Raw genomic sequence first — 18,278 nt, 5'->3', positions numbered from 1 at the left:
TGGGGCGGTACCGGGGTCAGCACCGGCAGTATCTGGGGCGGTACCGGCAGTACCGGGGTCCGCACGGTCCGTGCCCGTGTCCGTGCCGGCAGAGCGCGCGCTGCCCGCTGCTGTCCCCGCGCCACTCACGTGGGCGCCGCGCGATGGGGCGTGTCCCAGGCCGGGAGCTCGGCCAATGGCGAGCGGCGGGCGGCGGGTGGGCACCAATGGCGGGGCGGGGGCGGGGCGGGGCCGGGCCTCGCCCCTCGGTGCCGGCGGGAGGACGCGGGCGGCGCGCGGGGCTGCGGCACCCACGGGCGGCCCGGCGGGACCGCGCCGGAACTGAGCACCGCACACCCCGCACACCCCGCACACCCCGCACACCCCGCACACACCGCACACACCGCGCCGGGACCCCGCTCCGCGCCGGGACACGGCCCCGGCAGCGCCTCCCGCCGGCACCGGGGTCCCGGCGGTTCCAGGGGCGCAGCGGAGGCAGGTGGGTAACGCCGGGACCCCGCGGCGGGAGGGCGGAGTTGGCGGCACCTGTTGCTGCCCCGTGCCGGGGGCTCCGCGGCGGGCGGGGATCAGAGGCACCGGGGACACCCGGAGCCGGAGCTCTCCCTGACCCGGTGAGAAGCACAAGGGGCGCTGCGCCGGCCCCCACCTGCTGCCGCCCGGCCGCTGGCCCCGTTTTGGGTGCGGAACCTCGCAGCGGGGTCCCGGCGGCAGGAAAAGCGAGTGGAGAGGGGATAGGAGCCCGGCCAGGGCTGCCCGGAGTCACCCAGTGCAGCGCGGGGAGGTGCCGATGGGTCTCCCACTGGGGACACCTCCAGTTTGGTGGCCTTCGCAGGGGATGGGGAGGACGGCCAGGGCATGCGGTGCTGGAAAGGTCGTCCAAACAGCATCTGACCTGGAAGCTGCTGCAGCCTCCATACTCCAGCGGAGCCCCTTGGGCTCTGGGGTCGCTGTCCCCTGATACCCCTAGAGGCCACCCTGAGGGGCTCACACGCCTGTCCCCTCATACCCGTGGTGACGGTGACTTTCTCTCTTCCAGGAAGGAGAAGAGGGATCCCTGTGTCCCCACTGCCCTGCCAGAGGAAGGAGGAGCCGAGAGAAGGCTCTCATCGATCCTTCCCAGCTGTGCGGAGCAGCCGGGACTCAGCTGTGAGCTGCCAAACTGACGGGGAGGACGCTGTCCTGCTGCCTGCCTGACTCCGTCCCCACCCCACTGCTAGCACCACCGCTGTCCCCTCTGTCCCCTGCCAATGCCGGCAGGTGGAGGCTGCACGCGCAGTCACTGCACTGGCATCCCAAGTGTGAGACCAAGCTGTGGGCCCTGTTTACTCCTGTGGGACAGTGGCTATGGGGGCTGCTCTCTCCACTGGGGCGATCGTGGCAATTTCTTTTAACTGTGTCATTGCATTGCTCATCCTCATCCTCTTCCTCATCCTCTGCAAAGCTTGCAGGACCCCTTCATGTCCCAAGAAGAGCCCAGCTTCTGATGTGGATGAGTCAAGGAATGAAGAGAAGTACCTGCTGCAGCCCTGATCTGCCTGATTTGGGGAGTTGGGTACTCAGCTGTGCCAGAGGAGTTGTCCCAGCCTGGATGCTTGTGCTAGGACTGGGGTGCCAAACTAGGCATGATGAAAGCAGAGGGGACACTGAGCTGCTCACAGGGGCCATGACAGGGGGCACAGTCCTTTGCCTTGGTGGTTTTAGTGTGTGAAGTTCCTGCGAGTGCCTGCAGTGATCATGGGGATAGAGAGACAACAGATGGGGATGTGCTACAGGGACAATCATGCCTATCCCAGCGGCCAGAAAGCACAGCAGGAGCCCTGCCCTCATGTGCACCCTGTGCTTGGGAAGAGCCTATGGGCCCGGGACAGTGGCCACCACAGTGCAGACCTGAGCAAGGTTGGGTGGAGGGTCAGAGAGGGGAGGCAGCAGGGCTGGTACAGGCACTTTTTCCCAAGCAGGCTGGCTGTTCAAGGGTGGGGTGTGCCCAGGGGGACCCAAGCAGCCCCGGCAGAGCAGGGTGTTACCAGTCCAGATGCTTGGGGGTGGCCCTGGGGTGCCGTGGGTCCCCAGCCTCAGGATGGCATTTGGCACACATCTGCCCAAGCAGCCAGTTTGATGAGGCACAAGAGGGTCTGCATGGTCTGCCCGATCCTCCCCAGTCTGTCTGTCAATCCCCTCCAGCATTAGCACTAATGCTGCTAGGCAAACAGCCCTCTTCCTCACCGTGGGTTCATCCCTGCCTTCCCTCCTGCCTACTGCCAGCTGAGGCCAGACAGTGGGATTTGGCCAGCCTGCGAGCAGCAGACATGCCCTCACTGGCATTCCCATCCCCACTGACAGCTTTTTCCTGGGGAGGTGGGAGATGTGGGGAGATGAGAGTGCCCAGAGAAACAGCACTGAAGGTTCTTTGACCCCGACTGTTCCCTGGGGATCACAGTGGCTCTGTGGGGAGGGATGCTGGTAGTCTGGCTTGTCCTCAAGCCTGGCTGCTGCATCCCCTGCCCTGCCAGCAGGTGCCGTGGGTTTTGGAGGGCTCTGCCTTGCCTATCCTAGAGCCGAGCAATAGCCATGGTCACTGCTGGCACAGCCACTGCAATAAGGGGACAGAGGGGTGGGGTGGGAGGGACACTGGCCAGGGTCCCTGCGCAGGCTTGGCCAGGCCTGGCAGAGCCTGGGGTTCCTCCCCATGTCAGGTGTAGCGAACACATCCCTTTGCAGCCTTGTTTTTACTAGACTAATAAACCAATTGTAGGACCCAGGTGGTGTCTCTGAGCTCTACCCAGTGCCTGAAAAATTTGGGGAGGTGGTGTGCCCTGCCATCCCGCAGGGCTGAGGAGCCCCGGGGCTGGTGGCCGATGTGACTGGAGGACTGTGGGTGGTTTGCTGGGTGATGGGAATAAGGAAGGGCTCGTGTCCTCATTCATCTGTGGCTTTTAAATGCTGGGTGAGAAACCTGACCTGGTGTTTCATGCCCGCAGCATGTCTGCCTGGTCTGGAGAAAAGTGAGTGTCAGCAGGGAGCACTCCCCAACCTCTGCGCCAGAGGCACTGTGAGTTTCCAAGCTGTGGCCTTACATTACAGGGATGCCTGTGGGGGACACAGGCCGCCTGAGCGGATGGAGCACACGTGCCACCACACCTGTATGGTGGGACAAGCGCCTCTGGTCCCCAGTCCCGGGAACTGTGCACAAGGATCCAGCGGTGACAGCCCGACGCTCACCGCTCATCAGCATGCGCCGAGGCCACCGCGGCTCCTGCCGCCACCGCAGCCACGCAGCAGCTAATCCTCTGCTGCACAGCGCCGGAGCCGTGGGAAGGCTCTGCAAACCCCGCCGCCCAGCCATTCCCGCAGGCACCAGCTGGGCTGAGGCCCCCGGGGAGGGGGGAGCCGTGACCCTCCCGCAGCTGGTGAGCGGCAGCTGCTCTGATGTGCTCTCTGGAGGGATGGCACGTCTCTCTCCCGCAGTCATGGGCCAGGTTTCAAGCCACTCTCCAGCTTAGGCTGCCGCCCCAAAATCCAGGGGACCACACAAATGCCTGTGGGGCTGCAGCTCAGCGCTCAGGCCGTCGCTCACGGCGGGACTGCCTGCCATGAAGCTGCAGTCCTGAGGCTTTCCTGGGGCTGCTGGGACCAGCCCTCACCTGCTCTCCATAGGGCTCTCACCTAGTGCAAACCCATCCAAGGGCAGGGAATGCCGAGGGCTTGTGGCTCTGGAGTAGCGAGCACGGTGAGATTTGCCTGACCCCAGAAGCGACTGCACACCACAGCTCTCCCAGCACCTTCGTTTATTTGCCCGGGCACAGAGGCGAAGTGTTCCTGTTGTGCAAAAAGTGGGCGGTGCGGGCCCGTGGCTTGCATGCCAAGCAGCCGCCGATCAAAGCCGAGCTTGTTCGGCCGGCGGCTGCTGGCAGAGCCATCGTTCCCCCCTCTTACGTCTCTGCCTTGGCCTCCGGCTCTCTTACCAGGCTAAGCAGCTTCTCCAGCTTCGCCATTTCCACCTCGGGACCCTTCTTAACCTCCTGGCCTTTCTTCTCCTGCAAAGAGAGCAAGCAGGACAGAGCTGTGAGCAGGGAGGGCTGCGGGGATGAGGAGGGGTCCGGCACAGGGATGGCTGCCGGACTGCTGTGTCCCCACTCTCACCACGTACCGGAGGCTGATCCACAGGGAGATGCACCTGCCTGTCCCTGTATTTCAAGCTTAAGGTGCCTTGAGATGTTTTAAAGGCTCTTATGGGCTGGGGAACGATGCTAAGGAATGCGAGTGGATCTGCTGATCCACAGGGACTCAAACCCTCTTCTGCCTCTCTCTTCCCAGTTTCTCAGCCCCGTGGGACTGGAGCACCCTGTAAGCCCTCCAGCTATTCCCCCAAGCCCTGGGGAGGTGCCAGGCATGCAAGACTCCTACAGCAATGACAGCAAGTGTTCAAACCTCCCTGAAACAGTCCCACGACACCCATCCCATCCAGGTCCTCCTGGAAAGAGGCAGCCATAGGAGCATAGGAATCATCCTTCTTGCACCCAAATGGCTTTTCCCAGGAGGGCAGCTGGCTGCTGAGAGCCCCTAACCCACAGTCCTCCAGCACCTGTCCCAACCATTCCAGGTGCTCCCTGCTTGAGTGCTAAAGCAAACCACCAGCATCTTGAGAGCAATCACACAGCACAAGGGAAATAACCTGTCCAGTTCAGTCTTCACTTGTCTGGAGACAGCAGGAGCTTCCAGGCCTGGCAGGGGCCAATGTCCCTGATGAGGATACAAATGCTCTGGGCAGAACACGTCCCCCCCTGCTGTGGGCTGCAGCATCAGTGCATTGCTCCGACCAGAGCTCCAGGACTTTGGGGAAGTGGCAACTGGGTTTGGACTCTCCAGGCTCACACCATGTCAGACACAAGTGCAGCAGAGGAATTTGCCAGCCTGCATTCAGCACAACAAACCCTCTCACAGCTGAACATATACCCCATGGGGTTCCTCCAAAACAGCATCCCCACAGTTACCACTTTCCATCAAAAAGTGCTGTTTTCTGCTCACAGCCTTCCCCTTTGACAGCCTGCTGGATCTCGCCTTGCCTCTGGATTTGGGGGGTACTCCTGCTTTGGGGCTGGGAAGCTCCTCTGTGCCCAGCATGGCTCTGAACACCCCAGAAAGCAGTTGCCAAGCACAGGTGAGCAGGAGGGCTGGTACTCAGTCTGGCAGGTGGGCTTGGGAGAGGTGGCAGTGGGTCCCCAAGCCTGCAGCAGAGCAAAGGGAAGGGAACCTCACTAACCAGGCTTGGAGGCAGCCTGCAGAAAGCTGCTGTGCTGGCTCCTCTCGGCATGCCCAGAGCACAGCTTCTGCTCTCGGTGCTCTCAGAAGGCCGAGGGAGCAGGACTCAGCATCTGAGCTAGGAGGCTGCCAGCTTTCCTCTCTCCCCTCTTAGAACAGATCAGTTATCCTCTGAATCAGCCCCTCTAATGGCCCCAGGTGCAGCAATTACAAACACACTTCTTCTCTTCAGTGCTGGAAGAAATGCCAGTGCACAACACAGAGAAAGTTGTAAGCCTGAATGGAACTCAGTCTAGCAAACATGGGCATCACTGAGTGATGACAACAGGGAAAGAAGTCCCCGGGGAATCCCTGTGGTTTTCCCTCATCCCAGCCCAGTACAACCTTGATGGAGCCAAGGTTTCTGAAGCTGCTAGAGGACACAGCTGAGATGAAAGCAGTCCTGTGGGCAGGATGGGGATATTTGCTCCCAAGAAGACAGCCACACTCATGTCCTGAGCACATAAAGATATGTTATGGATAAGCCAAGGTAATTTCATTTACTGGGATTCATTGATTTCATACTGGGATGGTTCCAGTTTGTGCTAAATGCCAACAAGTGAGCAATGCCCTTTGTGGCTCTGGTCTGGGCACTGTGAGTGATGTTTGTACTAAAGGCCCACACCACAGCTGAGCATCTCTCTGAGCAAGAGCCTTGGGGTAAACATAGTTGCTTAAAGTATTTCAGGACTTAGCTATTTCTGCAGAAAAGCTGCTTTGCTGTCTGACACAGTTCAAAACCCTCCCTTTGGCACCCTGTGTCACACACAGCACCCTGCACAGGTCCTCGGGGCAGGCTAAAGAGGCAACTGCTTTGCTCAAATGGGAAAAGGAGATGCTGAAGCCACCTCCCATCAGTCTACATCCATCCCAAGCCCTTTGCTCTCCCCACTGGTAGGGTCATCAGGGAGGATCCCTGATTGATGCCTTCCAGGTAATAACGCCAGGTCCATGATAACTGTGTCTAATCCTCACTGAGGTCACCAGTCTCTGGCAAGGCTCAGCTCCTAGTCACCGAGCTGTTCCTAAAACTTTGACTTTCACACTGGCTCAGCTCCTTTGGTGCTTCTGAGCACGCTGCAACAAAGCCACGCGCAAGCCTGTAATGAGCCGTAACTGAACCAGAGCCCTAATTTAACGCCACATAACCAGGCAAGCAGGATGACACAGGGGATGAAAATTATAATGTCCTTTTAGGGGCACTGGAATGGAAAGTTTCCCTTTTTTCCTCCATCTGCTTTTCCTGGGGCGCTTGTGCAGCGAGCTGGCCAGGACACTGCTGGTTGGCTGGTGGCACCGGCACAGCACCGTGGGATCTGCTTGGATGCACGTGGCAGCTTCCTACAAATCCAGGGGCTTTGCCTGCATCAGGCCTCTGAGGAGCAGCCCTTCTTGGAGCACAGCTATTGCAATTTCCCAGAGCGCACACAAGTCAGGGAAGCATCACCTCCACAAAAGGCTGCTTCAGGGCTCTCCATCCCGACAGATGTCACGGCCAGGTGTGGAGAGGGCACTCATGGGGCACTGCCCTCCTGTGTGTAGCCGAGCCTGTCCTCCACCTACATCCCTGCTTACACCACATCCATAGGGCTCACTGGGAGCTGAGAGGGAGCCAGGTCACAACATTGTCCCGAGATCTCAGATGCCGAGCTGAGATTACATGGGAGGTCTGCCTCTGAGGAGTTCATCCGATGGGTACTGGAGCTGCTCACAGCAGTATTTGCATCAATTTTATTGTTAACAGTTTCCAACAGGAGAGTAAAATGCTCTTGGCTTTTTCAGCCAAAAAATTTCTTGGCTGAAATGGGGATAAGGGACACGAGCAGAAAGCTCATGGCAGGGGCAGAAAAGGCACTGTGTGGAGATGGACTCTGCCCTGCTGATGGAACATAACCCCAGGGAGGGAGAGGGGGAAGAGACCCCCCACATATTCTCATGTTGCTGTGTTTGTGGCCAGGTTCCTCACTGCCCTCATGCTCCCTTTGCCTTATGCTTGGAATCTTCTCTGTCTCCCCAGGCAGGGAAACTGAGGCATGGGCCTCCTGGCCCTACAGAAATGTGCAGGACCCTTGATGGTCCTCTCGGTCCCAAAGTGAGTACTGGCACTGGAAGTGAAAAAAGAGGTGGAAGATGACATAGGTGGAGCCCCAGTGGCAAGGGTATAGTGAGGACAAGGACAAAGATGAGGACAAGAATGAGGATGAGGACCAGCTGCTCGAAGATCCATTCATCTGTGAGCCCCAGCCCCACTGCTCCCCATGCTGGCACAAACTGAATTCTACATTCAGGATATGGGATTCATTTAAACTGGATTTCTGAGTCTTGGCTGATGCCTTCATTCCCTAGTTGAACAGTATACTGCTGAGCTAATAAAACTCTCCCATAAAAGCCATGCTACTGGCACTTTTCAGCATCCATTTTTTCCCCATTGGTGGAATAGTCATAAAACATCTGCTCTAAAGTTTCGATTAAACAAGGCAAAACATGTTTGTTTTAGAGTACAAAGGAAGTCAACAATGCTAGCATGAACACAGACACAAAAGTCCCCATAACTCCTCTGGGAACAGAGTGGACCCTTTGCCCTGCTGAGTCTTGGCCAAGGGGCACAGGCCTGTCTCTGCCCTGTGGTTGTCCTGACACTGGTGCCATTCCTTACAGGATGGGATTTCTGGACACAGTCATGCTGGGACAGGATGTAGCCATTTCACAAAGCAGCCCAGTGACCTAAGACATCAGCTTCCCATGCTAAAGGGGTTTAAGCTTTTACAGACTGGCTTTAAAGGGTGTAAGAAGCTTCAAGAAGCCACCCAAAACTGCTGCCCAAGCCCCTCACCCTTATTACCCTCAGTGGGAAGGGGCACACAGGCTGTCAGGTTCGTTTTGGAGAAGGTGTTTTCTTGTTCCTTCTACCCTACTCCGGGATAGGCTAAGGTGACAGCTCTAGGGTAAGGGCTTCTCCATTAGCAAAACATGCTAGTGACTGGTGAAATGAATTAATGAAAGCAAAGATGAGGTTTCTCAGGAGTATTTCTATTGGGAAGACCAAGGAAACCCAAGCCCCTGAACACAGCAAAGTTCGCCTTGCTGTCTCCCTGGGCCACTAACCAAACATGCATCAACGGGAGAGTGATATGACTTGCAGCCCTTAAGCCTTTCTAACCTACCCCCTTGTGGTTCTGTAGCAACCCAGTGCTGTTATATGAAGCTGGAGTTTTGCTGACCTGGGGATGATGTCTGTGCCAGGTCCACTTCTGGGCTCTCAAAAGCCCATTTACACACAGTGGCAACACGCTTATCAACCACAGAGAGCCATGAGTCACACTCACAGCCTGATCTCACAGCACTGCTCCTGGCCCATGGAAGGATTAGCTGACAGACTGGAGATAAGGATTTGGGCTTATTTTGCTACTGTTTGGAAATAAATGACGCAGGAAATGTTCTTGCAGGGAATGAAGCCACCAGAAAAGCCCAGGAGATGGCTGGGTCATTCAGGCAACAGTAGCCACACCAGATCATTGGCCTCGAAGATGCTCTTACTTCTAGCTTCAGCATGATCCCAGGGAGGGGAGAGAGGGAAGAGTCCCCTATATACACCCAAGCTGCTCTGTTTGTGGCTAGGTTCCTCACCAACAGTGAACTGTGCAGTTCAGGGCAGGCACCATGCCTTCCTCCACCTCACATACTGACTCAGAGATTTTGGCCAGCACCTGCACTGGACCCTGACAGGACACAGTAGGGCAGACAGGTCTCAGGGTCCCTGCTGACCTGCCTTTGCTTGTTGGAAGTCACCAGCAAAGCCACTGGAACCAGATAAGTCACAGTGCTGGGACCAGCCTGTGGCTCAGCAGCACACATCTGCCAGGAAGCATGTGGGAGCAAAGGTCAGGATATCTGACAGGCAGGAAATGCAAGCAAAATTGAATCAGACCTGGAAGTGGGTGGGAGTATCACTGGAAAAAGAACAGAGGGAATTGGATGAGATTCAGGGGATGTGGGCAGGGATCACCTGTACCTAAATGGTGGGTACCTGCCCACAGCACACCACAGGGCTGACTGGCTTAAAACACCTACGGGAGAGGGGAGAAAACTGATGGACTGGATGGGCTGTGCAGCAGCAGAGAGCCAACAGCTATGGCCATCAGGGAGGACAGCCATCATCACAGCCCTGTGTCTGCTCTGCCAGAGGCTGTCTGGGACTCCACATCTTTGCTCAACCCCACCACAGTGTTCTCTGGCCAACCAAAACCTGTGCACACAGCAGGAGCTGTTCCCTGAAGAAGATTCCCAGTTCTTGCTAACTCCAGAGCCACAAGCACTGTCTCTTACAGACCACTAATTTAGGCACCTAAATATAGCCATAAGAAGGCCACATTTAGCATGAAAACTTCAGTGAACAAAGTCAAGCTGAGTGCAGACTGGGCTCACAGCAGTCCCCACAGCTCCTCTGAACTGGGCATTACAGTGACTTGTTATCTCCTTCTGCATTTATCCCTGTACCTGCTGCAGAAACCCACTAAAACCATTTAAAACAGTTGGTCTGCTGCCTTTTCCATTGTCTGAACCATTTTCAGGTTCAAAACAGGGATGCGGTCATGAACCTCAGTTCATGTGTCACCAAGTAAAAAACTTTAAGGAGAAGGAAAAATTTTAAAGTTATCCAAAGACTGAAATGGTCTGAAACGAGCCAATACCCTTAACTCCGCCCTGCACAGATGCTGTGATCAGGACGCATCAGCAACAGAGTTTTGACAGCCATGGGGGCAACTTGGCTACACTTTAACTGTGAGATCTCTGTGTGTGTGTGTGTGTGTGTGTGTGTGTGAGAGAGAGAGAGAGAGAGAGAGATGGAGAACAGCTTTCTTTTGGGCATCATTACCCTTGGTCACTGAGACAAAATAACAGCAGCCACTTCAAATGGAGCAGCTTGGTGAGAAGACAAACTCCTCACAAGGTGTCTGGGAAAGATTTTCATTCATATCAGTTAACAGAATTGGTACTAAGCATTGAGAAAAATCATTGTGTGCTCAGTGTGCGGGGTAATTACCCTGTCCTGACACACAGCAGTCTCATAAAAGGGTTGGAGCAGAATGAAAAGCCCAAAAGCTTTTTCCTCAAGCCTGGGGGGCCCTGGTGGTGCAAACCATCTTTAGGATAAGGACAGAAGGACAGGATGCCCTTTCCTTCACCTCCCTAGGGGATAGACAGTGCCCACTGCCTGGATCCAGCCCCTACGAGGTTCAGATTTTCTGCTGTGCCATCGGGCTCTTCTGGATGGGATCAATTACTTTAATTACCTTTTAGCTCAGTGGGAAGCCCCAGTACCCAAAGCCTGCCCCCATGCCATGGGTTACAATGGCATTGGAGGGAAAGGCTGGCAGGGGCATTAATGCCTGATATTTTAGCTGTGGGATCTCTCAGACTGAAGCAGTGGGGCGGAAGGAAACAGGAAGGGGATTTTAGTTGAGATTGTCCATAAAAACCACTACACAGACAATATGTTGTGTTCTAGCTCAACTTCAAATATCATTGCAATTCCAGTGACACACAGACACCAAACCTCAATGTGTCATAGACAATCCAAAAGCTGCACAGGCTTCCCTAACTTTTATGCCTACCACAAGGAGCCACATCTGCAGCACCTCTTTACTTGGGCTGGCAGCCCTGAAGCAAGAGGCTTGGGCACACAGAGCACCCACAGGCATGTACTTCAAACTCATCCAGAGGGGCAAAATCAAGGAGATGCCCTGCAGAGTGCAGTGACCCCAGCAGCCTTAAGCTGCATCTCTTGATGCCAGCTGGCAGGCAGCCCCGCCAGCCACCCAGCAACATTTCCTTATCACTCATCATCTCTTTCTCTCTCTTTTTTTTTTTTTTTTACTTCAGTTTTACTTTAGCATTTTTGCATGCCAGCTCAGTAAGCTGTTACAGATTAGAGTTTAATAAAAGCAATCAAGCACGGATGTGAATATGCAGCTCCTGCAATACTTGAGTACTGCTGTTATCTCATAGAGCATAGTATCTCATGAGAGAACATTTGCAGTTGTCTGAACAGTGTATTTTAAAAAGTTGCAGTTTTTCCAGTCTTTCTCTGGCCACCACTGTCAATATACACATATCCACTTTCGTCACCTTTCAACTGCCTTAAGAAAGTCCAGCTGTTGTTTCTCTTTTAACATAGCACTTTCTTAATTTTTTTTTAAATACAGTTTATAAAAATATTTGCATAGGAAATATATTTTTGTTTGCTACTAACATGAGAGCATGTGAATATACTTCATTCTGTATAAATATAAGTACATAGGAAATCAAATTTTGCTATTGTTAGAAGCACAAATAAATGTCTTCACTCAGAGATGCCCCATATTTAATAACAGTAAATGCCAATGGCATGAAAGATGTATTACAACTGATACTCTTCTGCTTACTAAAGAGCTCAATCTGCAATTTAATGTCAAGCCACAGTGCTCTCTTCCTCCCTCCTGCTCTCCATAAGTGAACTCAGGGATGTTCCAGAAAATAGCATTGGATATTTCAACCATGTGAACAGTTGTGTCATCTCGACAACACATTCTCCTGTGTAGTTTTCATTTAAATCACAGCGTCACCTGGGGCAGAACTAGGAGGGGTTAGTCCACTAGTGCACCCTGGTCCATGGCGGGAGTAGCTACTCTTAAATTGCTTCTGACAGATGCTTGTCCAGCACTTGATCCAGTCCTTGGGGTGCCCAGCACAACATGCCCCAGGCAGTGGATTGTCACGTTCTGCTCCCATCACCTGCATGGCTGTTTCTTTTGCAAAGCCCCAGGAATGATGCTACCAACCCATCTCCTGGCAATGTCTGCCAGTGTGCCCCTCTGACACTCACTGGAACCTTCTCCCTAAGCCTTTTTCTGCCATCTCATAACCTCAGAGCACTGCCTTCCTTACCCTGCCAGCCCAAGACCTCTTTGGGAGCGCTCATCTCTCTCATTCCCCTGCATCCAGCCTCTAAGCTGGCTGTATGGTCCTTGCTGCTCTCCTGCTCCTCATGTCCTTTGAGCCTGGTACCCCAAATGGGAGCTGAGGCCTTTGCATCACTAAGCAGTGCAACAGGATCAGCTTGTGCTTCCCACTCGCTCCTCTCTTGCCTGTGCTCCCCTGTACACCTCTGCTATGGCAGGGCACTGTTGGCAAGTGAGATCGTTTTCAGTTTACCTCCTCAGTCAGTTATTCCCACCTCTTTTCCCTGTCCTTCTATTTGCCTCCATCCTTGCCGAAGCGCATCCTGTTTCCTTCAGACCATGTCTCCCATTTGCCACAGATTAAATGACTTGCACAGCTTCTCTCCACCTGCTGCACAGGAAACAGCCAGGCAAATGATAAATGCCACATAAACACTCCCAAGCCTGCGAGCCAGTTACACTGTTAGCCTGTACCCTGTGGGATGTCACACTAAATCGCATCAGATACGACTGAGTTATGCTGCAACATGCAAATCAGGGCTTAAAAGGGGTCAGCGAGAAGCTGGATGCAGGACAAGCGTGAAAAATCCTGCAGCTAGAACTGTTGCTCTTCCCTGGGATTTCACCCTGTTACAGCAACTGAGAAATCCCTTCCTTACCCACAAACAGACAAGCCTCAACCCTATCCCACTGCAGCGCTCCTTTGCCCTGGGACTTCCTGAGCTTTGCTGGTGTCAGTCCTCTCCTCAAGATGGGCTTGTGCTTCTCCGTGGATGATGCTTGTTGCTGCCTGTTGAGGCATCTCCACTCTGAGCCCACTGCCCCTGGCAGTGATGCTGAGGTTGTGTTACACACTCCCCATTCACGTTCAGTGACTCAATGGGATTGGACTGTCCCCAAGGGTCTCATTAAGAGCTGTACAGAGAGTAGGATTCATCCTGGTCTGAGTGCAAATGCAAGGCCCAAGGACTGCATATTAGTAGCAGCACAGGATAAATCAGAACTTATCTAACAGTCAGAAGCAGACAGGATAAAACAACACAGGAGAAATCCAGCAGTGTGCTGGGAGGCAGCTCAGGAAGTGCTCTCTGGGGCATAGGCATCCACAGAGCACTCATTTCCTTCTGGGAGACCTGCCAGTAGCGTGCTGATATGCCCTGATCAACATCGGCTCTGCAGGAAGCAACCTAGGGAGGACCTTGATATGTACCCCCTGGCACACAGGGATGGAAATGGCAACAGGGCTGGAGCTGGGGATGCTTCTGTCCCACCAGCAGACCTAGATTCCATATGCGCTGGTGATCCGTGCCTTTCCCTGGCCCTGCCACCCTGGAGCACAGACTCTTCTGTGTCCTATCTGGAGGCAAAAATGAGGAGCACTGTGGCTAAAAAGCAAGTCTAGAGCCTGTGTTCATGTAAGATGTCCAGGTGGGAGCCAGCCAATTTTAACGACAATCCAGTCTTAAGATGCTGATCTGGCTCCAGGCCAAGTCTTTGTACTAAGCTCCTTGACATCCTGTTTAGAAAAGCATTATTAACATCTAACTGCTTCATGCATATATTGCTGTTTTAATTATAACAGAAGCAGAAGAGAGACGCGAGCAGTAATCAATCTCTCTGATGCTAACACACATCCAAAGAGGGAACTGGTCATGGGAAAAGCCAACCAACACCATTTAAGGAAAACAGAGGGAGATAGTCCTAGTGATTGTCCATGCCGCCAACAGCACAGCCTCAGTGTGGCCAAGGGTGGCCTCCCTAAAGTGCTCTTTGCTTTGAGACACTGACCAGGATGCTGCACCTGAATTAATTTTACATGTTCGCTGCTCTGTCTCTCTTGTACCAAAATGTAATTACTTCAGAGCCACAGACCAGTTAAATCCATCTGCTCAGCTGGCTGCTGAAACTAATGGATCTTCTTTGTAACAAAGTAGTGCAAAATAAAGGCACGCTGGGAAGAAAAGGATGTAGCATTCATTAAGGTCCTTAAGGTAAACTCTTCCCAAGGTAACCTCTCCATCGCCTAGCAAGTCCCACAAATACTAAAGATGGAACCAGGCTAATCAGCAACTGACAGCTTCAGCAAAACAGTGGCCAAGCTGGCAGAACAAACTAGCTGACAATTAATAGCAGATTTAAGGACTAGAGGAAACTTGTTAGCAGAGGCGAACTGAGGTTGATGTACATCCTTAACATTACATGGATAGATCCACTACTGAACAATTCTTCACCAAAAGGAGTGTCAAGCACTGGAACAATCTGTCCAGGGAAGGTGTGGTGTCACCATCCCTGGAGGTATTTAAAAGAGGTGTAGATGTGGCACTTGGGAACATATTTTAGTGGTGGGGCTGGCAGTGCTGAGTTAATGATTGGACTTGATGGTCTTAAAGGTCTTTTCCAATCTAAACAATTCTATGGTTCTGTGATTAAGAGAAGAACAGTGACACAAAGCCTGTTACCTTCATGAGGTTGAAAACCTCAGTACAACAGCAAGTGTTGATCAGTGACCTGATCCTTGACCCGCTCATTGTGTTGCTGGAGCTGGGACAGAGGGTCATGGCTGAGGCAATGGTTCCAGGCAAACAGCCAGCATTCCTCCTTGGGGCCCTTGGAGAAGGAATCACTTTGGTGGAGATGGCAGAGATCTTGTCACATCCGGATACTAATTCTGGCTTCATATTCCCTCAGCATAGTAGCACAGATTCCCTCATCATCTCAGGAGGGGTCACTTCTTCCCAGGCTCTTCTGTTTTCATTTTGATCTGACCCCAAGCACCAATTCTCCTGGTACCACCCTGATGTGAGGAAATCCCTGAAATGTGTTGTCAGGCTACAGGTCTAGGGGGAAACTAATAAAGACTGAACAAGAACCTGGTTATGTTTTGAGAGTCCTCAAGATGACACCAGAATTTTTCCTCTCCACTAGCACAAAGGAGACACCTAAACTGAACTAGAGGAGTGTTGGAAGCAACTGCTGCCTGACCCTGCTAAATCCCACTGCTTCTCCTGCAAAACAGTTCACCATGTGGATCCTGCATGTAAAGTGCTGGGATATGCAGACATCACAAATGCCAAGGCCTGTTGCTGATCCTGCTCTTCCCCCTCACTGCAGGAGAAAGGTCAGCATAATTTGAGAGCTGGATGAGACAAATCGCAGCAGGGGATGAGCCCATCCCACTGCCACACGCCTGGTACTGCGCGAGTGCCTCAGCATCAAAAACAACCCTGGAAAGAGATGTTTTCACAGCTGGCAACCAGGCAGGAAACAAAAGAGAGACAGAAAAGGGGCACTTGTGCTCAGAAAATTAAATCCAAATTTAATTACAGTAATTATACTTTCATTAACACCCTATTTGCCATAAAGATGCATAAAATCCCTAAGTGAGAGCTGCAATTGCTCCGAAGGTGAAAGGAAGGTAGCAGAAGAAAGAGTGCCATCTTCTCCCTAACCTGTAAAGAAGCCTAGATCATTGTGAATGGTTACTGTTTGTGATTTAACTTCCCCAGCAACCATGTGTAAATAAACCAGAAATCCAGCAAGAGCAGCAAAGAACTTGTAACAGAGTTGATTTATTCCAGCAACCCCTGATTCAACCATAAGCAAAGACAATCTTTCCTATATGATCACCTGGGGCTTGGATGCTATTGTGGTGTAGACAACATGAGACAAATTCTCACATCACTCCCAGCTGAAATCACACCGTGTTGCAGGCATGGGATCACTGACTAGCTTGGGCTTGTTAACATAACTCTGAGTCCTTGGATCACAGAAACTTAGTTCAGGCTCACACCTAAGCAGAATCAAGCACAGCAGAGTCCAGCCCTGTCAGATGTTTTTGGTACTTTGGAAAGGTCTTCACTGAATTAAATTCCTTGATTTCAGTCCATCTCCTCAATGTTTCAAGGTCATGTGGAGATTTGATATAAAACCTTTCAAAGTCCTTGTGACCTCCATGCCACCAGGTCCTCTCGAGACTTAATAAGTGGATTCTGCTAGATCAGCAAAGGAATGAATAAGAAATTTTAAATGCCAGTGAGGACACCAATCCACCCTCTCAAATAAATCTGCAGGCTGATCTGAGATATCATCCCAGTTATTCCACTGACAACAGCTCTTTGTGGGTGATTTTTGAGCTTTTTACGCCTTCCACTTCTGGCATAACCTCTACAATCTCCTGGCTTAGCTCAGACATGCAATTGTCATGTGGCTTGGCATCAAAAGACAAGTACAGAACCACAGGAGAAGGTTCCCTCAGGAGGGACTGGTAAAGCCAAGGATGGCTACAGAGGCTGAGGATGAGAACCACACTCAGCCCCTGTGTAATGCTAAGTGTGCACAAGAGCAGCTGTAAGTCTTAACAAGCAGCCCAAGTGTTTCATATTTCCTGTTGTACAACCGATAGAGCTTCAGCAGGTTTTCTCCAGAAAGATGCAACACAGGCAGGCAGTTCTAAGCCAGAAGGTGCTAATTAAGGAACACTGGGTGAGTGTTAATGAAAGAAGCTTTGAGAGGTGGGAGGAAGCGAAGAGGGTGAACCACTCTCACCTTCTGTCCCCGGTCCTATGTGCCATGTCCTTAATCACTGGAAACAAGGAAAGGAGCCTTCTAGGGAGGAAAGAAATAAGATAAGGAGATAGATGATGGCTCAGTGCTTCTGTTCTCTGCCCCGATGATGAAAAACAGACTGTAAAACCAGGCTGAGTCCAGCAGAGAACTACCAAGGTTGTCTGTGGCCAAAGGATTTGCACTGAACTCACACTAAGGGCACTGGGTTTGTTCAGTCCGTAGAAGAGATCGTTTTGGGTGACCTAACAAGCATCTGCCAGCACCCAAGAGGAGGATATTGAAACAGGAATGGACTCTTTACAAGAGTGCATAGCAGGAGAGTGAGTTACAACAGCCATAGATGGAAACAGGGAAGGATTCAACATGACATAAAGAAGTTCAGCTCCACAGTGACAGTTAGTCAGTGGAACAAGACTCCAGACTGGCTGTGGGATCTCTAGCCTTGGAGGTTTTCAAGAGAAGCCTAACTCTGAGCAATCTTGTCTGATCTCAGGGCTGTACCTGCTTTAATCTGTAAACTGAACTAGAGATATGCTAACATCACCTCCAGCCTGAATGTGCCTGTGGCTCTGCAATCCCAGGATGCTCTTCCTGACCAATTGTAAACTGAAGGATTAGCCTTGCAGCTCTACTCTACTCTGTTGTTATGCTTTTATTACAGACAGCATTTCTAAGCAAATGTTCTTTTAACCATATACTGCTCATAATGTCAGGACCAGTGCAGAGCAATCCAGCCCTCAACAGGGCAATTCCCACACCTTGGAGAATGCTGGCACACTGTAAGAGGGAAGCAGCTCCCCAATACTCTCCTCTCCGATTATCTAAAAGCTGAGGAAGCTGCACAGACTGGTTTGAGTGTTGGTATTAGAGGGGTAAGGAGAGGAAGAAGGTCCCTCTGTGAAAAATGACAATCAGGAAGCACTGGAGAAAACCCAAGGAGAGTGGAAGCCTGAGGCAGATGGTGATAGGAGCAAGGAGGAAGCTGGACTAAGAGTCTGTGAGAACTGGCACCAGGGGGATGAGAGAGCAGGGATTGTTGCCCCATGCTTAAAAACAAGTGGAAAAGCTTACACAAGAGGGGAGCTTATATGATTCCCAGGCATGTGGGACAGGTGTAATGTTTCCCCACTAGGCTGATTTCAATGGCAGAAAAGGGATAACATTGATTTAATGCCAATAAATTCTCACTGTTACTGTAACACCTTGTTGTCTCTGAGTGCTTACAGTTTGATTGTTTAACACACAAGATAAAAAAAAGCCATAATCAAGAGAACTGAGGAGTTCAGGACTCTTTAAATCTCTTCATATACAGCTACGTGGCCTGTTTCGAGTTGTGATTACCTCTTTATAGAGCTGTGAATCTCTCTCTGTAATGCTGCCTGTCAATTCCTTTACCATTTCAATAAGTTCAAGAGTGGAAGTAGATTTAATAGATTTTAAAACCCAGAAATAACCATAATGATTCACACAGCT

At 52.0% G+C, this 18,278-nt stretch overlaps 2 protein-coding genes across 5 annotated transcripts in view; one reads left to right on the top strand and one right to left on the bottom strand.

The window, feature by feature from the left end:
- ENHO (energy homeostasis associated) overlaps positions 1-2,758 on the top strand; it is a 3,227-nt gene extending 469 nt beyond the window's left edge. Inside the window, exons 1-2 of one of the 2 annotated variants that reach the window (XM_027665439.1) lie at positions 279-478; positions 1,037-2,758. In XM_027665439.1, the coding sequence (XP_027521240.1) occupies positions 1,345-1,530 (186 nt within the window). In that variant the 5' untranslated portion in view covers positions 279-478; positions 1,037-1,344 and the 3' untranslated portion in view covers positions 1,531-2,758. Of the gene's footprint in view, positions 1-278; positions 479-1,036 lie in introns of those variants that run through there. The other variant, XM_027665440.1, reaches the window with a different exon arrangement.
- A 1,010-nt stretch (positions 2,759-3,768) lies between these two features.
- Positions 3,769-18,278, bottom strand: part of DNAI1 (dynein axonemal intermediate chain 1) — a 142,086-nt gene continuing 127,576 nt past the window's right edge. For 2 of the 3 annotated variants that reach the window (XM_027665390.1, XM_027665388.1), the window contains one exon: positions 3,769-4,034. In XM_027665390.1, the coding sequence (XP_027521191.1) occupies positions 3,930-4,034 (105 nt within the window). In that variant the 3' untranslated portion in view covers positions 3,769-3,929. The remainder of the gene's footprint in view (positions 4,035-18,278) is intronic. The other variant, XM_027665389.1, reaches the window with a different exon arrangement.

The sequence above is a fragment of the Corapipo altera genome, unplaced genomic scaffold, assembly GCF_003945725.1.
Source record: "Corapipo altera isolate COAL_440 unplaced genomic scaffold, ASM394572v1 61045, whole genome shotgun sequence".
Classification (NCBI taxonomy): Eukaryota; Metazoa; Chordata; class Aves; order Passeriformes; family Pipridae; genus Corapipo; species Corapipo altera.
The sequence above is the reverse complement of the archived record's forward strand: the minus strand, read 5'-3'. Positions and strand labels throughout refer to the sequence as shown.